The 21,972-nt window shown below is 35.2% G+C and overlaps 1 protein-coding gene across 1 annotated transcript in view; it reads right to left on the minus strand.

Annotated features, from left to right (window-relative positions):
• Positions 1-3,612: 3,612 nt before the first annotated feature.
• The window catches only part of LOC138329671 (FAD synthase-like), a 43,606-nt gene continuing 25,246 nt past the window's right edge, over positions 3,613-21,972 (minus strand). The window contains exons 12-13 of the mRNA XM_069276918.1: positions 12,762-12,903; positions 3,613-6,479 (exon numbers count right to left, since the gene is read on the minus strand). Of these exons, the coding sequence (XP_069133019.1) occupies positions 6,341-6,479; positions 12,762-12,903 (281 nt within the window). The 3' untranslated portion in view covers positions 3,613-6,340. The remainder of the gene's footprint in view (positions 6,480-12,761; positions 12,904-21,972) is intronic.

Below are 21,972 nucleotides of genomic sequence, written 5' to 3' on the forward strand. Positions count from 1 at the left end.
ACCCCCAGTTCTAATGGAAATTAGATCAGTCGGTTTTACTGTGATATGTCAGAAAATCCCATGGTGGTGAAATGCGTGTGAAATTATGCCAAGCTCAGTCCCTTGCTCGTAGAGTAATGCTACTTTTGTCTAGAACAGCTCAAATCGCTCTGACAGAAGTGTGTTTACCTTATTAGGTGAATTGTCTTGCCTAAAAAATCATTATATCACCTCCACAGTGGTTATGTAGTTCAATTGTTTAACGTGCGTGACTTTGGCTCGGATATTGGTACAGCGTACATATTGTACCTGCTTAATCGTATTGATCAACGATTTGTAATTACAACGGTATCAATTAAAATTCTAAACAATGACGTGGAATTTGTCAATATCTTATGTTATATGTTTCATTAGAAATGTAGAACAATACATTTATGCCATATTTTGCTTCTTGGTTATGTAAAAGAATGAGCGTGAGTGAATTGTCCCTTTAATTAGAATTAATTGATAATATTTTATATTTGTCGACGTTGCCGCACAATTAATCGAATAGCATTAGTGAAAAAATGTCCTGCAGTATGGTCAAATTAAATTGCCTACTAATCAATTTAAATACCTTTAACAATTTAAAAAGGTCCCGGGGGCCTGTACTAGGGATAATGAAATGTTGCCCTCCTGAGGTGTACAACAGGGTTCATTTTTTGGTCCAAAACTATATCAAATTTGGCCGAATTTGGAGGCCTATTTTTAGCAATATCAAATTTTCAACTAAGTGGTTCACCAACTTCCGGTTCATGTACATCACATTATTTGGACTATAATGTTAACAAATGATGGTGAAAATTGAAAAAAAAAAATCTTAAACTGATAAAGTTGTCATCTAAATATACAACTGTTGGAATGTAATTTTTGGAAACTTCAAGCAAATACTACAACTTTGCTTGAAATTTATAATTAATTAGAAAAACAAAATGATGATATATTCTAATGGGGATTGTTTTCTCATTTTTTTGAATTTTTATTCCAAAATGGCTCCCCCACTTCCTGTTATTTTACACCCTCACATTTTGTTTTTGCAAATTACACAATATTAACTGACCATAGTAAAAATATTGGAAATATCTGAAACCGGGAAGTTTGCCATTTTAAGGTCAAATCTTACGTATTTCGTCAATTTCTACAAATTATGACACCATGTTGTTCACTTAATAATACATAAAAACAGAATAATCAACTTACTAGGATAGATGTCTTTTTTGTTTTATTGATCAATTTAAGACTTAATAGAAAATCATGTTTTATATTTACCATAACTTATATATTTCTTTTCATGGAAACACATTCTTAGACATATTGAATATTTAAGTCTGTTCAGTTTTTATTTAAATTGTTTTTACTTAAATCATCACTGCGCTAGCATTTTTAGCTGTATTAAGCTAACTTTTGCTGTAAATCTTTACTAAGTTCATAGTACTTAAATTATTAAGCATTAATGTGTGAAATGATAAACTTTTTTTCGGTTAATTTTAACACTTAAATGGTAATTTGAGTAATTTTATTTTTTAATCGAAATATACATAAAAAATAACAAATATTTAATGGGGCAAAAAAGTAAGCACACGAACTTCTATTTTTCTGCCTGATTTAGAAATAGCAACCTTTCCCCTATTGATATGCAAAATATTTACAAAAATATCAGAACTTTGTAAAGAGTTCAAATTTAAAAAAATGGCTGAAAATGGCGCATTTTGTAGCTCACAATCAAGGGGTAGGGGTAGCATATGTTCTTAATCTAAGAAAAAGATATTAGTCTTATTACTCATACTGGCATATTATCAAAGAAGACCACTGGAAAATAAATTCTGTAAACATCCATACATATCAAACACCTCATTAGGAATTTATGGCGTTAACATCTCGTGTATATGGTCAGAACGGCAAGAAAAAAATAATTCCCATCAAATCCAATAGTTTGTCAACTCGGTGTAATGTAATGTTTATTCTAATCATATTATATTTTATAAATCCATGAATATGACAATGTATTGAGTTTAATGTTCTGAGACATTTTGTAATCCGTTTTAGAATTAAGTGCATTCATAAAATTTCCATGTAATTGAATATTATTTTAATGTTTACCTTTCTTATGTGACGGCAACATATTTGATTTTATTAGTTTAAATGTCATCCAAAATATTATCAGGATAATAATAGAATTACATTAATCTGTCTGTTATAAAATGTAGCAACATCACGACTTCATATTGTTTGAACATTAATAATTACAAATTGCATCATAAATAGTCGATTAACGACGCTCACGACATCTCCCCAATAATTCATAGTCTTGACGTAATCATATTTCAGTTTATATGTTTGAATGACATAAAAACAAAATGAGAATAATAATAGAATTATATAAGTCAGTCTGTCTCAGCCAGGGTACAAAACCCAGAGCATACCTCACAAGGGCGAGCGCTCCACCGATGGCCAAACGTGAGACGGTGTCAAGGGAGACGTTAGGAAGAGGACAGTTGGTTAAGATGGAGAGAAAAGATGAAATCCTAAATTTAGTTACATTTTACGATTAATAGAGACAACAGGTGAAATTCTCACGCCATTCATGCAGGGCAAACACATTTTTCCAATTTCATAAGCTATGCTTCTTTTAGAATTATATGAATTCCGGTGAAATAAAAAAAAATATATATATAAAAAGTAGCATCGATGCTCACATCAATTTCTGAATCAACATTTAAAAATTCACAAAAGTCCTATGAAGTCTTTCTTTGTACAACAGATGTATAGTTTCACTATCCAATGATAGCCAGTTGGATAACTTAGTCATTCTGCAAGTAATTTTTGTTTACACCGAAATTGCAAGACAACTGTACAATTGTAATTAATAAATCAGTGTTCCTTTGCTCTATGGTCTCGTACACGAGTGCTAAATGACTCTTATGAATTTATCTTTATTGTCAATTTTGAATTCCTGAAAGAGTCATTTCGAGAATATTCCAGGTTTTAGGAGTCTTGTATCAATTTCCTTAATGTATACATAACATTTCACCTGTCACTAAGTTGATCGTCAAGGTGTCAAATATAGTCAATTTTAGAATTTTTTTTTTACAAATATCTTTAAAAGTGCGTTTCATTCCATATCATTACATGTATTTACAAGACACTCTCGCCCCTTTGGTAACCAAATTTTAACACCAAATTCATTTTTGATAGAATTCTCGCATAATTTCCTCATCGAAAAATCTAATATTGCAATGATGTGATCTTAATTTGATAGTCACACGAATAAAATTCACGGACACTTGCTATTTGTGTATAACTAATGTTAAATTATTATGATGATAACTGCAAGTAAAATCCATTAAAAGGTCGATGACAATGTGATTGCGATATGACAAATTGAGATATATATAAATATTACGTTTGTTGATGAGAACAAATGATAATCATATGTTGATTTGAACAAAGGTTAATATTCACAACTCTAATCAATATTTAATCACTATTACCAAGTATTTCAGAATTTTAGGGCATTATCATTCACTTGATGAATGATCATATTTTGTTTTTTGCAACCTAGAGGCATATGAAGTAAGATAATAATAATTAAAAAAATAGGTTGGAGAAGTTTCACAATTTTTTAAACATCTTTCAAAACAGCACAGTGTTTTAAAAGCTGTACCGATGCTGATGTTCGTTTGGATCTTAAATACCCTCGCTGTCGTTTGGATGCAAGATAAAAGCAAACAAACAAAAAGAGCACAAAATCTACCTGTGTAATCAATTAAGATATATTTAACTATCGAACAGTTGCAATGTATGATAGACTTCCAAATGAGACTTTTAAAGATGAAACAAACTCTCGTTGGTATAGAATAGTACACATGCACTAAGTATTACGTCATCAATCGCATTCAATGGAGATTATCGCATACAATGGAGACTAATCTAAACTGTTTAAGATGCTCCACCGCCGACAGAGCATAAATGATGTTCATCATTTGAATAATAATTGGTGTTTAATCGTGAATACGTAAGTCTAATTAACACAACAAATAATACAAAATAATTTATTTTGCCTTTGGGTCATGCGCAATCAGTACTTCATTCCATATAAGATATAGTGCCACGGATTTTTTTCGGAATGCAAACAATTATTTTTTATATTTTTAACTTGAAGTAAAATTAGAAGCTCAAACTTTTCAATGGTGGTAATGGAATAAAGAAAGTAACTTTTGTAACTGAAGAAAATTACTAAATCGTCCGTTCCTATTTTTGATGGTGAAAAAATACCATTTGTCAGCGGTGGAGCATCGTTAAATACAAGGAAATCACCGGATCATAACTTATCAAATCAAACTCATGATATACAGTGCAAAGTATCGACTGAAGTTACATACCACATCGTCACATATAAACAATCGTAATACGTAAATCCAACATGTACTCCAAATATATCGGGGGATGATTACAATAAGATCAGGTATGTGTTAATCCTTACTTTATTTGGCGAATATATCGTGTTCTAAATGAAAGCATCTGTGATCTTTTATCAGTAGCTAGAGTTAGTCAGTAACTGTTATAAGTGATCTTCCATCACACAATCAGGAATTTTTTTATCACCTTTTGGTTATTTGTATACCCCGAGTCATTAGTTATAGCCAAGGTCACAAGGGAAATGATAATAAATACCAGAGTTTTACAAAGACAATGCATGTCCTTTCCCTCATTCTATGGCCACCATAAGCTAAAGCAGACGTATCAAGCCATTTTTGGCTTTCTATGATAGGAATAGCATTTGCATGGGAAATTATCAAGGCCAAGTGCATATTTCATGTGTATGTTTATCAAGTCAAGTTGGAAACAAATACCATAAGTACATGAATATTTTTTACTAGATTAATCCATTATATTTTCGCAAGTGTGTATGAGTACACAGATAAATAAAACTTAATTGTTTACGTAGAGGTTAAAATATGTCTTTTGTAAATTTTTAATTTATAGTTAGATTTTAAAATTTATATTTCTAATTAAAGTATGCACCTTTAAAACCCATTCTCCTAATCCGTTGACCAGATTACGTACAACCAAACTTGTTTTTGTCCTGCAGGTAGGGCGTTAGATTTGTACCTGCTCTCCCCATTCGCCAAAGGCAATTAAATTTGGTATACAGGTCTACTTTTTTCTCCTCGTTTTTTTTTACATCCCCCTTGGACACCGTATCACTTTTAGTTTTGAGTTTAGAGGAATATCTTTTTTACGTGCCATCTTATATCAAAGTCCCAATTTCAAGGCTTTGGGATCTGTCCCCTGACCGAGACACACCATCACACCATGCGATCAGCATAAAGGGGCGACGCGTTGGCCCGTTGTCCTTATAATGTGACCAACTGATCTGGTAGGGTGTGTTGATCGGTGTCTTCGGCGGCATGCTTCAGCAAACATCACTGTGAAGAGGCAAGAGATTAGCCTAAAACATTCACACACGTAACACACGCACTCCAACAGAAGAGACGCCGACCTTAAATGAACCAAGCTGCGGTGTAAATTATGGGATACATCATTGGCGAGAACGGAATCATGTTTATATAACTAGTTAAAGACCGGATTACAGGATAGCTCAAATATGAATCGCATGGCGGTATTTTCTGGGGAAGTCAGAAAAAAACCGGCAATTATATTTGCTTTTGGCAACACTCTATGTCTGCCATTCTTTCAGAAAATGCGTAGTAAGGACAAAGGGTAAGTTTTATATACATGTTTTCAGATCGCGGTTTTCCTCGATAAAAATGCTTATGGAAATAAAACACGAATATACCGCATCTTCCACAACACACAAACAATATCATGTTTCAGTGATCTAACACTATATATTAAAGAGCAATATACAAAAAACACTACACTAACATACATGTATACCGCATACCGTTTCATAAAGTAGCTTGATATTTTTTTTGTTCTGTGGATAATTGTGTTTGCTCTTATATTTTTAATATAATTTTATCACACGTACAATCGCGGAGAATAATTAGTGCAGCCAGAACAGAAAAAACCCCGATCTGACCTTTTGGCCTTCCATAATGGGCGTTTTTTCATCCATATGAACAAAATGTATAAATCCATTGTGAGTATAAACGTCATCGCAGGTGACATAACAGGTGAGACTTCTATCATAAAATCTTACATGAAATGAAATAAACACTTATTAAAGATGTCTATATAGTTTAATTCTGTATGTACACATCAGTTGATACTTAACATAATGAACACATCAAGATACTGATACGAAGGTGAGTATGAGAAAGACGATGGTAGGTGGATGTTTAAACGTTTATTATTGTCACGTATTGCGCCCATCCCTCTCCTTCTGATCGTCCTGTAGTTGGTAGGCAGGCCTATAACATACCACTCCTCTGTCATCTAGGTACTGTAGCACAGGGTTGGGGTGTGTGTTGTTCATACTGCCTAAGGAGGTGTACCTAAAACAATATAAATCATTGATTGATAACACTATACATCTCAATGATGATACATAGTCCCCCAAAAGACCCCCTCCCCATCACCACCTGCAGCAATTCAAGAATGTAATTGCAGTGTATGAACATCTTTGGAGAAATTTTGATGTACATTTTTACTTTTATATTGGAATTCAGGGTCTCCTTAAATGTACATACATAATATATGGCTATTTTCAGAGAAATTGATTTGGCTGTGATCATGACTGTATGGCATCCCTTAAAATTTCAAGTTAGAACCCCCATTTACCAATTTTCAATGAATTGCATATGAAAATTTGAAAACAGGAAGCTGGCCCAGCGACAATCTTTTAAATTTTTGATCATATTGATCATCATCCCTTAATACCTCTATAAAACAATTTTCATTGAAATCAGAGATCAAAAAAAAAATAAAAACAGGAAGTTGGCCCAGCGGCCATCTTGTAATACAAAAATATTTGCATGTTGTTTGCCATCCCTTAAAACCCCTATAGACCAATTTTGATTGAGATCAGAGACCGAAACATGAAGAACAGGAAATGAGCCAGTGGCTTTATTGTAATAGTCAACCAGAATACCAGAATCTTAACGAAAAGGTTTCAATGTTGTTCGCCAGTCCTTAAAACCCTTATAGACCAATTTTCATTAAGATTAGAGACCGAAACCTGATATCAGGAAGTGGGCCAGTGGCCACCTTGGAATACCCAAATCTAAACTAAAGTGTTTGCTTGTTGTTCGCCATCCCTTAATACCCCATAGACCAATTTTCATTGAGTCCGAAACCTGAAACAGGAAGTTGGCCAGCAGTCATCTTGAAACACCAAAATCTTTACGAAAATGATTGCATGTTGTTCACCATCCCTTAATATCCCTATAGACCAATTCTCATTGACATCAGAGTCTGAAACCTGAAAACAGGAAGTTGGCCAGCGGCCATCTTCAAATACTAAAATCTTTATGAAAAAGTATGCATGTTGTTTGCCATCGCTTAATACCCCTATAGACCAATTTTCATTGACTGATCAGAGACTGAAACCTGAAAACAGGTAATGGACCCTGGCAGCCATCTTGGACTTCTGGTACAGGAAAAAGCTTTTATGCACTACCCCACATCTTATGGAGTATGTCTACCAAGTTTCATACACATCGGCCTAGTAGTTTCTGAGATAAATGTTGGAAACTATTCCGGTGGAAGTAAGTGGAAGAAATAAGAATATTAATAAAAACACGAGGCCCAGAGGGCCTGTATCGCTCACCTGGTTTTTAATGCCAAGTAATATTCTGAATACAGGTTCATTGTTTCTTTTCTGAAGGAATTTGAATATTTACCTAATTCCGCTGTTGGGCCCCGTCCCTACTGTCCCCAAGGGGTCAGGGCCAAAATTTATACAAATTCTATTCCCCTTCCCCCAAGGATGTTTGAAGCCAAATTTGGTTACAATCCATGCAGAACTCTAGGACAAGTAGCGATTTATAGGATTTACCTCTTATTCCCCTATTGGGCCCCATCCCTCCTGCTCCCGGTTGGTCGGAGCCAAAATTTATACAAGTTCTGTTCCCCTTCCCCCAAGGATGTTTGTAGCCAAATTTGGTCAAAATCCTTGCAGAACTCTAGGACAAGTAGCAATTTATAGGATTTACCTCTAATTCCACTATTTGGCCCCGCCCCTTCTGCCCCCGGGGGATCAGAGCCAAAATTTATACAAATTCTGTTATTCTTCCCCCAAGGATGTTTATGGCCAAATTTGGTTAAAATCTATGCAGAACTCTAGGACAAGTAGCGATTTATAAGATTTACCTTTAATTCCTCTATTGGGCCCCACCCCTCCTGCCCCAAGGGGGTCGGCGCCAAAATTTATACAAGTTCTGTTCCCCTTCCCCCAAGGATGTTTGTGGCCAAATTTGGTCATAATCCATACAGAACTCTAGGACAAGTAGCGATTTATAGGACTAACCTCAAATTCCCCTATTGGGCCCTGCCCCTCCTGCACCCGGTGGGTCAGAGCAAAAATTTATACAAGTTCTGTTCCCCTTCCCCAAAGAATGTTTGTGGCAAATTTTGGTTACAATCCATGCAGAACTCTATGACTAGTAGCAATTTACATTAGCTCACCTCGGTCCTTCGGACCAGGTGAGCTAACAAGAGACCCAAGGGCCTAAACAGTCATCTGACTACCGTGGCAATAATCGTATAGGAAATTAATTAAATAGTGTTTGGGATCAACCAGAAATGTAACAACACTTTGTAAGGATCATGTCAGGATGACTTCATGCAAGTTTCAGCCAAATCCCACCTGTAAAACTTGAGAAGAAGTTCAAAATTTGTTTTCAAGATGGCGGCTGTGGCAGCCATCTTGGATTTCAGATCGACACGAAAAATAACAATTCTTTGTCGAGACCATGTCAGGATCATTTCATGCAAGTTTCAGCCAAATCTCACTGGTAGAACTTGAGAAGAAGTTCAAAATGTGTTTCCAAGAACGCGGCTGTGACAGTCGGGACCATGTCAGGATCATTTCATGCAAGTTTCAGCCAAAATCTCACTGGTAGAACTTGAGAAGAAGTTCAAAATGTGGTTTCAAGATGGGGGCTGTGGCGACCATCTTGGATTTCAGATCGACCCGAAAAATAAGAACACTTTGTCACGACTATGTCAGGATCATTTCATGTAAGCTTCAGCTAAATCGCACTGGTAGAACTTGAGAAATAGTTCAAAATATGAAAAGTTAACGCACTGCGCACAGTGCACGGTGGACACCGATGGACGAAACATGACGACTATAGGTCATCCTGACCCTTCGGGTCAGATGACCTAAAAATCGGTAAGCTTTTATTTAGTCATTGTTGTTAGATACAATGTATGTGATATACTGACCATTGGTCATACAGACTACAGTAGGGTATGTAAAGTGAGCATTGGTAGATATACTGACCCTCAGTGATATACTGACCCTCAGTCATACAGACTACAGTAGGGTATGTAGAGAGTGTAGGTAGATATACTGACCATTGGTCATACAGACTACATTAGGGTATGAAGTGAGAGTGTAGGTAGATATACTGACCCTCAGTCATATAGACTACAGTAGGGTATGTAGAGAGGGTGTAGGTAGATATACTGACCCCCGGTCATACAGACTACATTAGGGTATGTAGAGAGAGTGTAGATAGATATACTGACCATTGGTCATACAGACTAAAGTAGGGTATGTAGAGTGAGCATAGGTAGATATACTGACCATTGGTCATACAGACTACAGTAGGGTATGTAGAGAGAGTGAAGGTTGAGATACTGACCATTGGTCATACAAATTACAGTAGGGAATGTAGAGAGAGTGTAGGTAGATATACTGACCATTGGTCATACAGATTACAGTAGGGAATGTAGAGAGAGTGTAGGTAGATATACTGACCATTGGTCATACAGACTACAGTAGTGTAGGTAGATATACTGACCCCCGGTCATACAGACTACAGTAGGGTATTTAGAGAGAGTGTAGGTAGATATACTGACCATTGGTCATACAGACTACAGTAGGGTATGAGAGAGAGTGTAGGTAGATATACTGACCATTGGTCATACAGACTACAGTAGGGTATGTGAAGAGAGAGTGTAGTAGATATACTGACCATTGGTCATACAGACTACAGTAGGGTATGTAGAGAGAGTGTAGTAGATATACTGACCATTGGTCATGTCAGACTACAGTAGGGTATGTAGAGAGAGTGTAGATAGATATATATATATACTGACCATTGGTCATACAGACTACAGTAGGGTATGTAGAGAGAGTGTAGGTAGATATACTGACCATTGGTCATACAGACTACAGTAGGGTATGTAGAGAGAGTGTAGGTAGATATACTGACCATTGGTCATACAGACTACAGTAGGGTATGTAGAGAGAGTGTAGGTAGATATACTGACCATTGGTCATACAGACTACAGTAGGGTATGTAGAGAGAGTGTAGGTAGATATACTGACCATTGGTCATACAGACTACAGTAGGGTATGTAGAGAGAGTGTAGGTAGATATACTGACCATTGGTCATACAGACTACAGTAGGGTATGTAGAGAGAGTGTAGGTAGATATACTGACCATTGGTCATACAGACTACAGTAGGGTATGTAGAGAGAGTGTAGGTAGATATACTGACCATTGGTCATACAGACTACAGTAGGGTATGTAGAGAGAGTGTAGGTAGATATACTGACCATTGGTCATACAGACTACAGTAGGGTATGTAGAGAGAGTGTAGGTAGATATACTGACCCCTGGTCATACTTGGTTTTGGTTTGGTTGGTTTGTTTAGTTTTACGTCCTATTTAACAGCCAGGGTCATGTAAGGACGTGCCAGGTTTGTTGGTGGAGGAAAGCCGGAGTACCCGGAGAAAAACCACGGCCAGCGGTCAGTACCTGGCAACTGCCCCACATAGGATTCGAACCCGCATCCCAGAGGTGGAGGGCTTGTGGTAATATGTCGGGACATTACAGACTACAGTCGGGTATGTAGAGAGAGTGTGGTAGATATACTCTCTTATATACCACTGACTGTATAGAGACTGTATATACCACCCTGGTTCATACAGACTACAGTAGGGTATGTAGAGAGAGTGTAGGTAGATATACTGACCATTAGTCATACAGACTACAGTAGGGTATGTAGATATACTGACCATTGGTCATACCGACTACAGTAGGGTATGTAGAGAGAGTGTAGGTAGATATGTTGACACTCATTCATACAGACTATAGTAGGATATGTAGAGAGAGTGTAGGTAGATATACTGGGGTATGTAGAGAGAGTGTAGGTAGATATACTGACCATTGGTCATACAGACTACAGTAGGGTATGTAGAGAGAGTGTAGGTAGATATACTGACCATTGGTCATACAGACTACAGTAGGGTATGTAGAGAGAGTGTAGGTAGATATACTGGGGTATGTAGAGAGAGTGTAGGTAGATATACTGACCCTAGGTCATACAGACTACAGTAGGGTATGTAGAGAGAGTGTAGGTAGATATACTGACCATTGGTCATACAGACTACAGTAGGGTATGTAGAGAGAGTGTAGGTAGATGTACTGGGGTAATGTAGAGAGAGTGTAGGTAGATATACTGACCATTAGTCATACAGACTACAGTAGGGTATGTAGAGAGAGTGTAGGTAGATATACTGGGGTATGTAGAGAGAGTGTAGGTAGATATACTGACCCTTGGTCATACAGACTACAGTAGGGTATTTAGAGAGAGTGTAGGTAGATATACTGACCATTGGTCATACAGACTACAGTAGGGTATGTAGAGAGAGTGTAGGTAGATATACTGACCCCCGGTCATACAGACTACAGTAGGGTATGTAGAGAGAGTGTAGGTAGATATACTGACCCTTGGTCATACAGACTACAGTAGGGTATGTAGAGAGAGTGTAGGTAGATATACTGACCATTGGTCATACAGACTACAGTAGGGTATGTAGAGAGAGTGTAGGTAGATATACTGGGGTATATACCATACTGGGGTATGTAGAGAGAGTGTAGGTAGATATACTGGGGTATGTAGAGAGAGTGTAGGTAGATATACTGGGGTATGTAGAGAGAGTGTAGGTAGATATACTGACCATTAGTCATACAGACTACAGTAGGGTATGTAGAGAGAGTGTAGGTAGATATACTGACCATTAGTCATACAGACTATACTAGGGTATGTAGAGAGAGTGTAGGTAGATATACTGACCATTGGTTATACAGACTTCAGTAGGGTATGTAGAGAGATTGTAGGTTGATATACTGACCATTGGTCATACAGACTACAGTAGGGTATGTAGAGAGATTGTAGGTTGATATACTGACCATTGGTCATACAGACTACAGTAGGGTATGTAGAGAGATTGTAGGTTGATATACTGACCATTGGTCATACAGACTACAGTAGGGTATGTAGAGAGAGTGTAGGTTGATATATTGACCATTGGTCATACAGACTACAGTTGGGTGTGTAGAGAAATTGTAGGTAGATATACAGACCATTGGTCATACAGACTACAGTAGGGTATGTAGAGAGAGTGTAGGTTGATATACTGACCCTCGGTCATACAGACTCAGTAGAGTATGTAGAGAGAGTGTAGGTAGATATACTGACCCTTGATCATACAGACTACAGTAGGGTGTGTAATGAGAGAGTGTAGGTAGATATACTGACCATTGGTCATACAGACTACAGTAGGGTATTTAGAGAGAGTGTAGGTAGATATACTGACCCCCGGTCATACAGACTACAGTAGGGTATGTAGAGAGAGCGTAGGAAGAACCAGACATCAGAATATGACCAGTTCAACATCGGGTTCACCCTCATTAGCTGTGGCCAGTCAGGATCCGTCATCGAAAATCCCTCCAGGTGACCTAAGAACAGAAAAGGTCATAATTAGTTGTTAATTATATACTCAGACAAGGTGATGTCATCAATGTTGTTACTACAGAAATATGAGAATAGTGACGAGAGGTAATATGAGGAGTCTGTGGGAGACTCACTGTCCACACCTATATACTTATCTGTACTGATTAAAGATTAATGTCAGCATGGTATACATAAACCCTGACATCAGGGTTTATGGCGATAATTAACTCTGAATCATTACATCGGAAGTAAGTGGGTGTATCAATATTATTATTATGGAACATCAATCAATATTTATTTTGCCAGTGCACAGTACCTATATGTTGCTACTAACAACCCCCCCCCCCCCCCCCCCAAATAAAACAAGAGGCCCATGGGCTTTAACGGTCACCTGAGTTTGAATATATAATGAAACAAAAAATAAAACAAATTAAAGACATATAAATGCTATATACTGGGCCTTGAAGTTGGTCATTGATTTATAAATTTGACTTTTTAGTCTATGAAGAGTAAAGGAAAGTATTTATTACAATGCACAAAGGGCGTAAACCATCTCCTTGCAATAGTCCCAAGGATAATGAGCGAAAGTGCTACGTACACCTGTTGCAGTGAATGATTTCATAGCGGAAATTAAGGTTTTTCATTTCATTTCAGAAATATTTTATTAACAATACAAATATACATAAATACAGAGTATACATATACATTATATTCTCAAAAGAATAAGACAACAGGCATATTGCCTATATTAGTCTTCTTCTGTTACTTCCGGTTAGGCTTGAAAGAAATATGGTATGTTTCACTCTATCACAAAAACATGGCATTAAGTGTTTGGTATTGAACTCAGGAAAAAGGGATTTATGTTCATCGTGTAATTAAATGGACTATGCATTATAATTAAAAGGATAATTTCTACTCAAAAAAAAAAAAAAATCAAAGTCTTAGCAAGCAAACGAAGTTGATACATGTAATTAATAGAGTGAAAGCAAAACACTTTGTTTGTTTGTTTGTTTGATTAATTAACGTCCTATTAACAGCTATGGTCATGTAAGGACGGCCTCCCATGTATGCGCTGTGTTGTTTCGGGAGACTGCGGTATATTCATGTTGTGTCTTCTTGTATAGTGGAACTTTTGTCCTTTTTATAGTGCTATATCACTGAAGCATGCCGCCGAAGACACCAAGCAACACACCCCACCTGGTCACATTATACTGACAACGGGCGAACCAGTCATCCCACTCCCTTTTTGCTGAGCGCTAAGCAGGAGCAGAAACTACCACTTTTACAGACTTTGGTGTGTCTCGGCCAGGGGACAGAACCCAGAGCCTTCCTCACAGGGGCGAACGCTCAACTCAAGGCCAAAAGTGAGGCGGTGCCAAGGGAGGCATTAGGAAGGATGGTCAGTTAGGAAGAATAGAAAAGATAAGATCCTAAATCTAGTCGCCTTTTACGATCATGCAATAGGGGCAGCAGGTACAATTCTAACGCCCTACCTGCAGGGCCAATGAAAAACACATTTCCAACAAGCCTTAAATGAAGAAATATACGTTTCAATATTTTTTTTTATATAGAACTACTCATTCATGCTCATTCATTCCTTTCCATTCATACTAGAATGTTATATAAATTTATTATAGTATAATAATGACTTAACTGCTATAATATCATAGTAAGTAAATGTAAGTAACTGAATTACAGTCAAACCTCGATGATTCGAACTTCGATGAATCGAATTTCTCGCTGTATCGAACTTTTTGTCTGGTCCCGAATTTCTTCACTATATAACATTACTAACTAACCCATGTATGAATCGAAGTTTTATGAATCGAAGTTCTCGATGTATCGAACTTTTTTCATGGACCATTTGTTATAGAATCATAGGTAACTGACACTCGATGATTCGAATAAAATTTACCTGTACAGATCAGGTGTTCGCCGATACCCCCGCGGCATGCTGTCACACCTAGCTGTCTCGCGACGGCCCTTCGCCGGACAATAGGGATTATGACAGCTTGTGTTGCTAGCTTGATATCATCAAGATAATTAATATCACTAATCAGGCCGATACCCGGTGCTTTGTTTTTACAAGCTGCGTTATTAAATCATTAGTACGGCAAAGATACAGTTAGTCGTTTTTGATGTTCGCCGCCGCCATTGGTACTGTAGCGGTTTGTAGAATTTACGGAACGGTAAATAGCGAGCCACATTATTAGTAACTCATACTCAAAACTGTTACATTGCACAACTTTGGCATTAATACTTGAGCAAATCGATCATTCTAAATCGAAGTATTTTGTAGGTGTTGTAGCGCTTTCGGTTCCTCCTTTTTAGTTTCGTTTTTACGTACAACGTGTTTCCATTTTTATATTCATTCCGTAATAGTAACCATCGCTTAAATAGTCACCAAACGAACACTTGTACATGGGTTAGGCCTAGTACACGTAAGTCTTGTTTATAATATACGTATGTATTGCTAACGATAGCAATACATGTGATTAATTGCATACTTCGTTTTTATTTTGTTTTGCTTGTTTTATTATTAAAAAGTTTACGGAACGGAGACGACATGTACACAACTACCACAGTTGGTCATGGTAAAAAAAAAACATCGGTCTAATTTCAACCACGAATAATTCGAAGTCTCGATGTATCGAAGTTTTTCTGACGGTCCCTTGAACTTCGATACATCGAGGTTTGACTGTACTACTACAGTGGAACTTGGTTGATACGAACTCGGATAATTCGACAACCCGGCTTAATACGAAGTACTTTGCCGGTCCCGGCCGAATTCCCTCTTTATCTTTGTTTAAGGAACTCGGATAATTCGAATTCGGAAAACTCGAAGAACTCGGATAATACGAAGTAAATTTTGGGTCCGAATTACAAAAATCATACATAAAATGTTCTTATAACTCGAAATGAGATTTTTTTGGACAACGAGCTCGCCGAAAATGCTGATTTTTTCCTCAAAAATCTGCTGTAGAAAAGCATTTCAAAATATATATCTTGGTTTTATTGTTATAATTTTGCAACTACAATCGGCGATTTTTACATCTCTCTTGTTCACATCATTTTACGACATGGAACTGGTCTATATATACCAAGTAAAGAGATCGTCATTAGACATGAGAACTCGCTTAATTCGAACACTCGGATAACTCGAAGTTTTATCTCGGTCCCTTCGAGTTCGTATTAACCGAGTTCCACTGTACTTAGTATTGCATATACTTCAAATTATTTGTACATAGAAAAACGTTTTGAGGATTTAATATATAAATTTACATGAGAAAGAATAAGTGTATTTATTTGATCAGGTACATGTACATTACGGATGCCACACAGTAGGCATTGTAGATTTACATAACCTAATAAATTATTATAAGATGGATAAAATGTGGTGCCTTGAATCATTATAAAATGGACATTGAAAGAAAAAATGAACTAAATCTTCACTGGGAGCACCACATACACAGGATGAGTTATCAATCAGGTGATCAGAATGTTTATCAAAATTAAGGTCACTTTTAAAATTTCTAAGTTGGCAAAGGATTATGTTAAGTTGTCTTGGAGAGGAATCCATGAAGACTTCTGAAACTATCATATCATGAACAATTTTCAATTTACATTTAAAAGAAGAAATTGAAACAGAGTCTCTAATGGAACTGTCAAGTGAGTTCCACATATCCATGGTTGACGGAAAAAAAACTTTTCTTATAGCTATTAGTTCTTGACTGTGGAATATTAAGTACTCTGTTATTTCTAAAATTGTATACATTGTTTAGATTTAAATATGGTTGTATAATATTATAAAGATACATTGGAGTATAATTATTAATAATTTTAAACATTAGTACAAGTTTGTGATCCTGTCTTCTTTTACTTAATGGTTCTAGTTGTATTTCGTCATATAAATATAGTGAGATGTACCTCTTCTAAGTCCTGTTATTAATCTCATAGCTTCCAGTTGAATGGATTCAAGAAGATCAGCTTCAGCTTGTGTACAATTGTCCCAGACTACATCAGCATATTCTAATATTGGTCTTATGTAGGAAGTATATAAAGTTTTCAAAGTTTTTCTATCAACTAAATTTTTCAATACACGAAGTAAACTTTTGATCTTTTGATATATATTAGAAATATGGTCTGACCATGTTCCTTTACTATTGAAGGTAAGCCCTAGGTGGTTATGGAATTCATTTTGTGCTATTATATTATCATTAAATAAAAGATGTGGATAATCAATATTTTGTCTTCGACTGAGGTTCATAGCTATTGTTTTATTAGGGTTGAAGAGAATTTGCCATTTAAGTGCCCATTCCGAGATAGAGGCTAAGTCATTATTAAGCAGTGTAGATGGTGTTTCCAGATCATTATTATTTTGTATTATTACATAAAGAGAAGTGTCATCTGCAAATAATTTTATATTACTGTTAATATCATTAGTAATATCATTAATGAAGAGTAAAAACAAAAATGGACCAAGGACCGATCCTTGAGGGACTCCTGCTGAAATAGGTTTAGTGCTGGATTGATACCTTTCAAATATTACCCTTTGTTTTCTGTCAGATAAGTAAGCATTGAACCAATTATATATAATTTACCTTTAATACCATAAGATTTTAATTTATGTAAAAGACCTAAATGCCATACGCGATCAAAAGCTTAACTTATATCACAGAAAACAAAGTGCAAATCTTTACCTTGATCTAACTTACTACTTATAGTATTATATATATATCAGTTAACTGATTAACTGTAGAGTCAGTGGGTCGAAAACCTGACTGATGTTCACTTAACATATTATGACTTGAAATAAAATTAAACGTGTATCTAAAAATAATTTTTTCTAAAATTTTAATAAAGACAGAGGTGACCACTATGGGTCGATAATTATTAAGGTCACTGGTTTCGCCTTTTCCTTTATAAATTGCAGTAACATAAGTAACTTTTAAAATATCTGGTATTTCTCCAATATTTAATGTTTTATTAAATTATAATTTAAGTGGATATACTAAAGATGGCGAGATATTTTTAATAATAACTGGTAAAATGCCATCTGGACCAGCTGGTTTATTTTTATTTAGAATGTGAAGTTGGTCAATAATATCTTGTTCATTTATATTTATTTCTGAGAGTTCAACATGAGGCAGGGGAGGTAATTCAGGTAGATCAGAGTCTCTGATGTCAGAAGCAATACTAGTGATTATTCAATGCCTCAGCTTTATCAAGTGGATGAATAAGAATTTCATTGTTGTTTATGAATGGAGAAGACTGGCTATTATTAATATTGGTTTTTCCCATAGCTTTAGCAATTTGCCACCACTTTTTAGGATTAGTAGACTTATCAGCAAGAGAGCTCTGTAATTTTTTTCATATAACTTTCCTTTGTTTTCCTAATCAAATCAATTACTTCATTCCAAAAGTTCCTAAATTTTGCCCAGTCCTGAACCCTATTTTTTTGTTTAGCAAGACGATGTAATCTGTTTTTTTGTCTCAATTTATGTCTAATTTCACCAGTCATCCACGGCTTATCATTAGGATGTACAATAACTGTTTTATGTGGTAAATGTTTGTTAGTAGCAGTGTTTATTTTCTCTAACAGAATAGAATATAATTCGTTAATATTATTACTATCATTAAAAATAACATCCCAATCAGTGTTACGTAATTCACTATTAATATTTTCCCAATTTGCTTCATTGAAATTAAAAACATTTTTATAAGGTTTTCTTCTACAAGTTTTAAAACAGATATAAGCTAGTATTGGGCAGTGATCACTGCAAAGGGGAGAAACTACTTGTGTTGAATTAAAAATATTCACATTATTGGTAATAAAAACATCTATCAGTGTAGCAGTGGTATCAGTAATACGTGTGGGTGTTTGTATGAGGTTTATTAATTGATATTTAGTTAGAAGCTTAGAGAGATGAGAAGAAGTCTTCATTTTTAGCATGTCAATGTTAATATCACCAGTAATGATAATGTTATGAGTAGTATTGATAAGGTTATCTATTACAATATCAAGTTTATTCTAGTAATCAACTGCAGTATCGGGAGGTCTATACAAGCAACATAGAAGTATTTTTTTGTTTGAGGAACTTATCTCTAAAATAATATGTTCAATATTTTCAGTCTCTAAATCATTTCAGCGATTAACATGAATATTACTTTTAGTATAAATCAAAATACCTCCACCATGTTGAAGCTGCCTATCTCTTCGATATACATTAGGATGGGATTTCAATTGTAGATCAGTATTCAATACATTAGGGTCGAGATGAGTTTCAGTTAGGCATATGATATCATTATCACATAATTCAGCATCAATTAGATCAATTTTTTTTCCTGAGAGACCTAACATTTAAGTGTACTATTGATAAATCATTGAATGAATAATTTTCATCAGATGAAGCTTAGGATGGACCTGGATTTGTGTGAATATCACCTGACATGATAAGCAGAATTACAATAATTAAAAGGTAATACTTTAAATTAGTAGTAAAGGGACATAAGATGCAAGTCATATTTAATCTGTTACATTCACACACACTCATACTTACAAAAAAAAATATAGAAAATCATAATTAACTTTAAAGTACTTACTAAAAATGAATTAGAGAGGGAAGATCAACACAACGATGAGGACAACGTTGCATACGTCTCCTCCGTGTACTTTATGAATTATATCAAAGACTTTGAAATATATACGGATATAATACATTATAAATGTATGTCTTGGTTATAAAATATAAGTAAGGTTTTATTTAATTTTAGTTGATAATAATTTGATCAAATTAGATATAATCTGTTGCGTACAGTACTGCATTGACAAAAAAAAATATGTCAATCAATCAATAAGTTTAGGGGATTTACTAGAGAGAGAGAGATATAGAATTAATTCTTATACTGTAAGCTTATTATATATATGTGTGTCATTGGGTAATCTATGCATGAGGCACAGTACCGATTAGGAAACTGTTATTTAGTAATGTCATGGTATCAGGAACAAAACAACATCATAAATAAAAAAAAAATGGGATATGTTTAAAAGGTATTTGCTGAACTTACATCTTGTTTGGAGTTCATACAGGAGACTAATCAATAAGTAATCATCAGGCCAACACTTCGAAGTTCCCATGTGTTTACAATCGAATAACATGATTAATAAACGCTCCTGACCCATACAACAACGTGTTCAGGTTAAGATAGCCGATAAGACCATTGATATGTACATCAAAAATTGAAAATCAAAATAAGTGTATAAGAATTAAGCACATTACACAGGGACCTGGCACATTAGCTAACTTTGATAAATATTGTAAAACAGTGTATTCGACTAGTTTACACTATACAGTAGTCAATTAATGTGATATGACAATATATTTTAGCGTGTGATTAACAGATAAAATATGTACTGCATTTAGCATACACGTGTATAATACAAGTTACAGACACAGTAGAATCTTTTTTGATGAGATACATGTACACATGCAGTAGATTTAGACTTATATATACTATTATTTATTTTATATTCATCTCTCAGTTCAAGTTAGACATAGCTAAATTTGAGCTATTAGGCCAAGAATTAGACATACAATGTAATATGGCTTTAGTTATGGCCTTATTACGGTATGTATGATCAAAAAAATATATATTAAAAAAAAAAATTCAACAGCTCATCAGTTGCAAGGTTAAATATAGTCGCGGTACGTGTACATATATGAAACGCTATTATATAGATCTACTATACAGATGTATATAGCAACATGAATGAAGAGAGGATCTATCGGATCAATTTTTAAAGTCCCATTATGCTTTCACCAAACTTTGCTAAAATATACATTAACAACCCTTATGAAAGGTTCTTCATTTGGTTTCTTTACAATGAAGATAATTACGCAATTATCAATTAGTAAAGAATTCTTAAAATAGAACGGGTTGATTTGCATAGTTAAAAATACCTCGTGTATACGTATATGTTTGGTACCCGGATCGTAAACAAAAACACGCATGGCCGAGAGAGAGGGCAGTTTTGAGCAAACGGTGAGCAATACAATGTTCTATAATTGTTTTAGTATATGATACATATCAGATTTCACAAATTATAAATGTGTCCTGTCAAAGGTTACATATAGTTTATATAAAGCTTAATACAGAATACGTATTAATCGAAAAATAGTGGATGTGTAAATAGTGAAATGCGTACATGGGGCACCATATGGGGTATTTTATCGCACCAATATAAACACGTGGCCGTGTCAATTTTGGTAATGATCGGTTGATTTTAACCTTCCTCTCGTGTAATAATTTGAGATAAATACAGTATTTATCCCAAACTATATATTGATAAGTAAATATCATGATACTACTAATCTATTCATAATTTGAGAGTTAGGAGAGCACAGTATATCTAAAATACTTAGAACATACGTAAAGAGGTGGACCAATAGCTTACTATATACATGTATAACTGCTTTCTATTTCTTCTTTTGGTATCTTATAACGATATTCTTATGTCTATGAAATATGTGATAGTACATGTAGATGAAAGATTACTGGAATCGGTGCTAGTCGAGATACGTCAATCTGTATGTTGAGACATGTCTGTATTATATATATTACTTTGCTCGTTATCAACACGGTTACTGCACATATATATACGATAGTATACATATCGTATATTACATCTATACATATCTATTCTCAGTATTCATGTACCCAACATATATGTGTTTGTTAGGACCCAGCACTTAATTGACATATATACCATTGCTATTATCTCCTTTATGTTTTTTTATCAATTATACATGTAAAAATTTTCTGGTATATATTCCAACCGGGGGGCTATATACCGATACCTGTCGAGATTTCATTTCTGTATAATTAACTGATTAAATGTTTCTCGATTACGTTTCGTGTGGTTAGAAAAGGATCATCATACATTTCATCAGAGTACGCGTGTATATACATCAAGTATTGATTACCAGGTGCATGAGTCTTATACATGTATGCCTACAGTTTTATGTACACGGAACGAATTAAAGTAATCAAAGACTCGCATTTATATTCGTACA

The sequence above is a fragment of the Argopecten irradians genome, chromosome 8 (assembly GCF_041381155.1).
Source record: "Argopecten irradians isolate NY chromosome 8, Ai_NY, whole genome shotgun sequence".
NCBI lineage: Eukaryota > Metazoa > Mollusca > Bivalvia > Pectinida > Pectinidae > Argopecten > Argopecten irradians.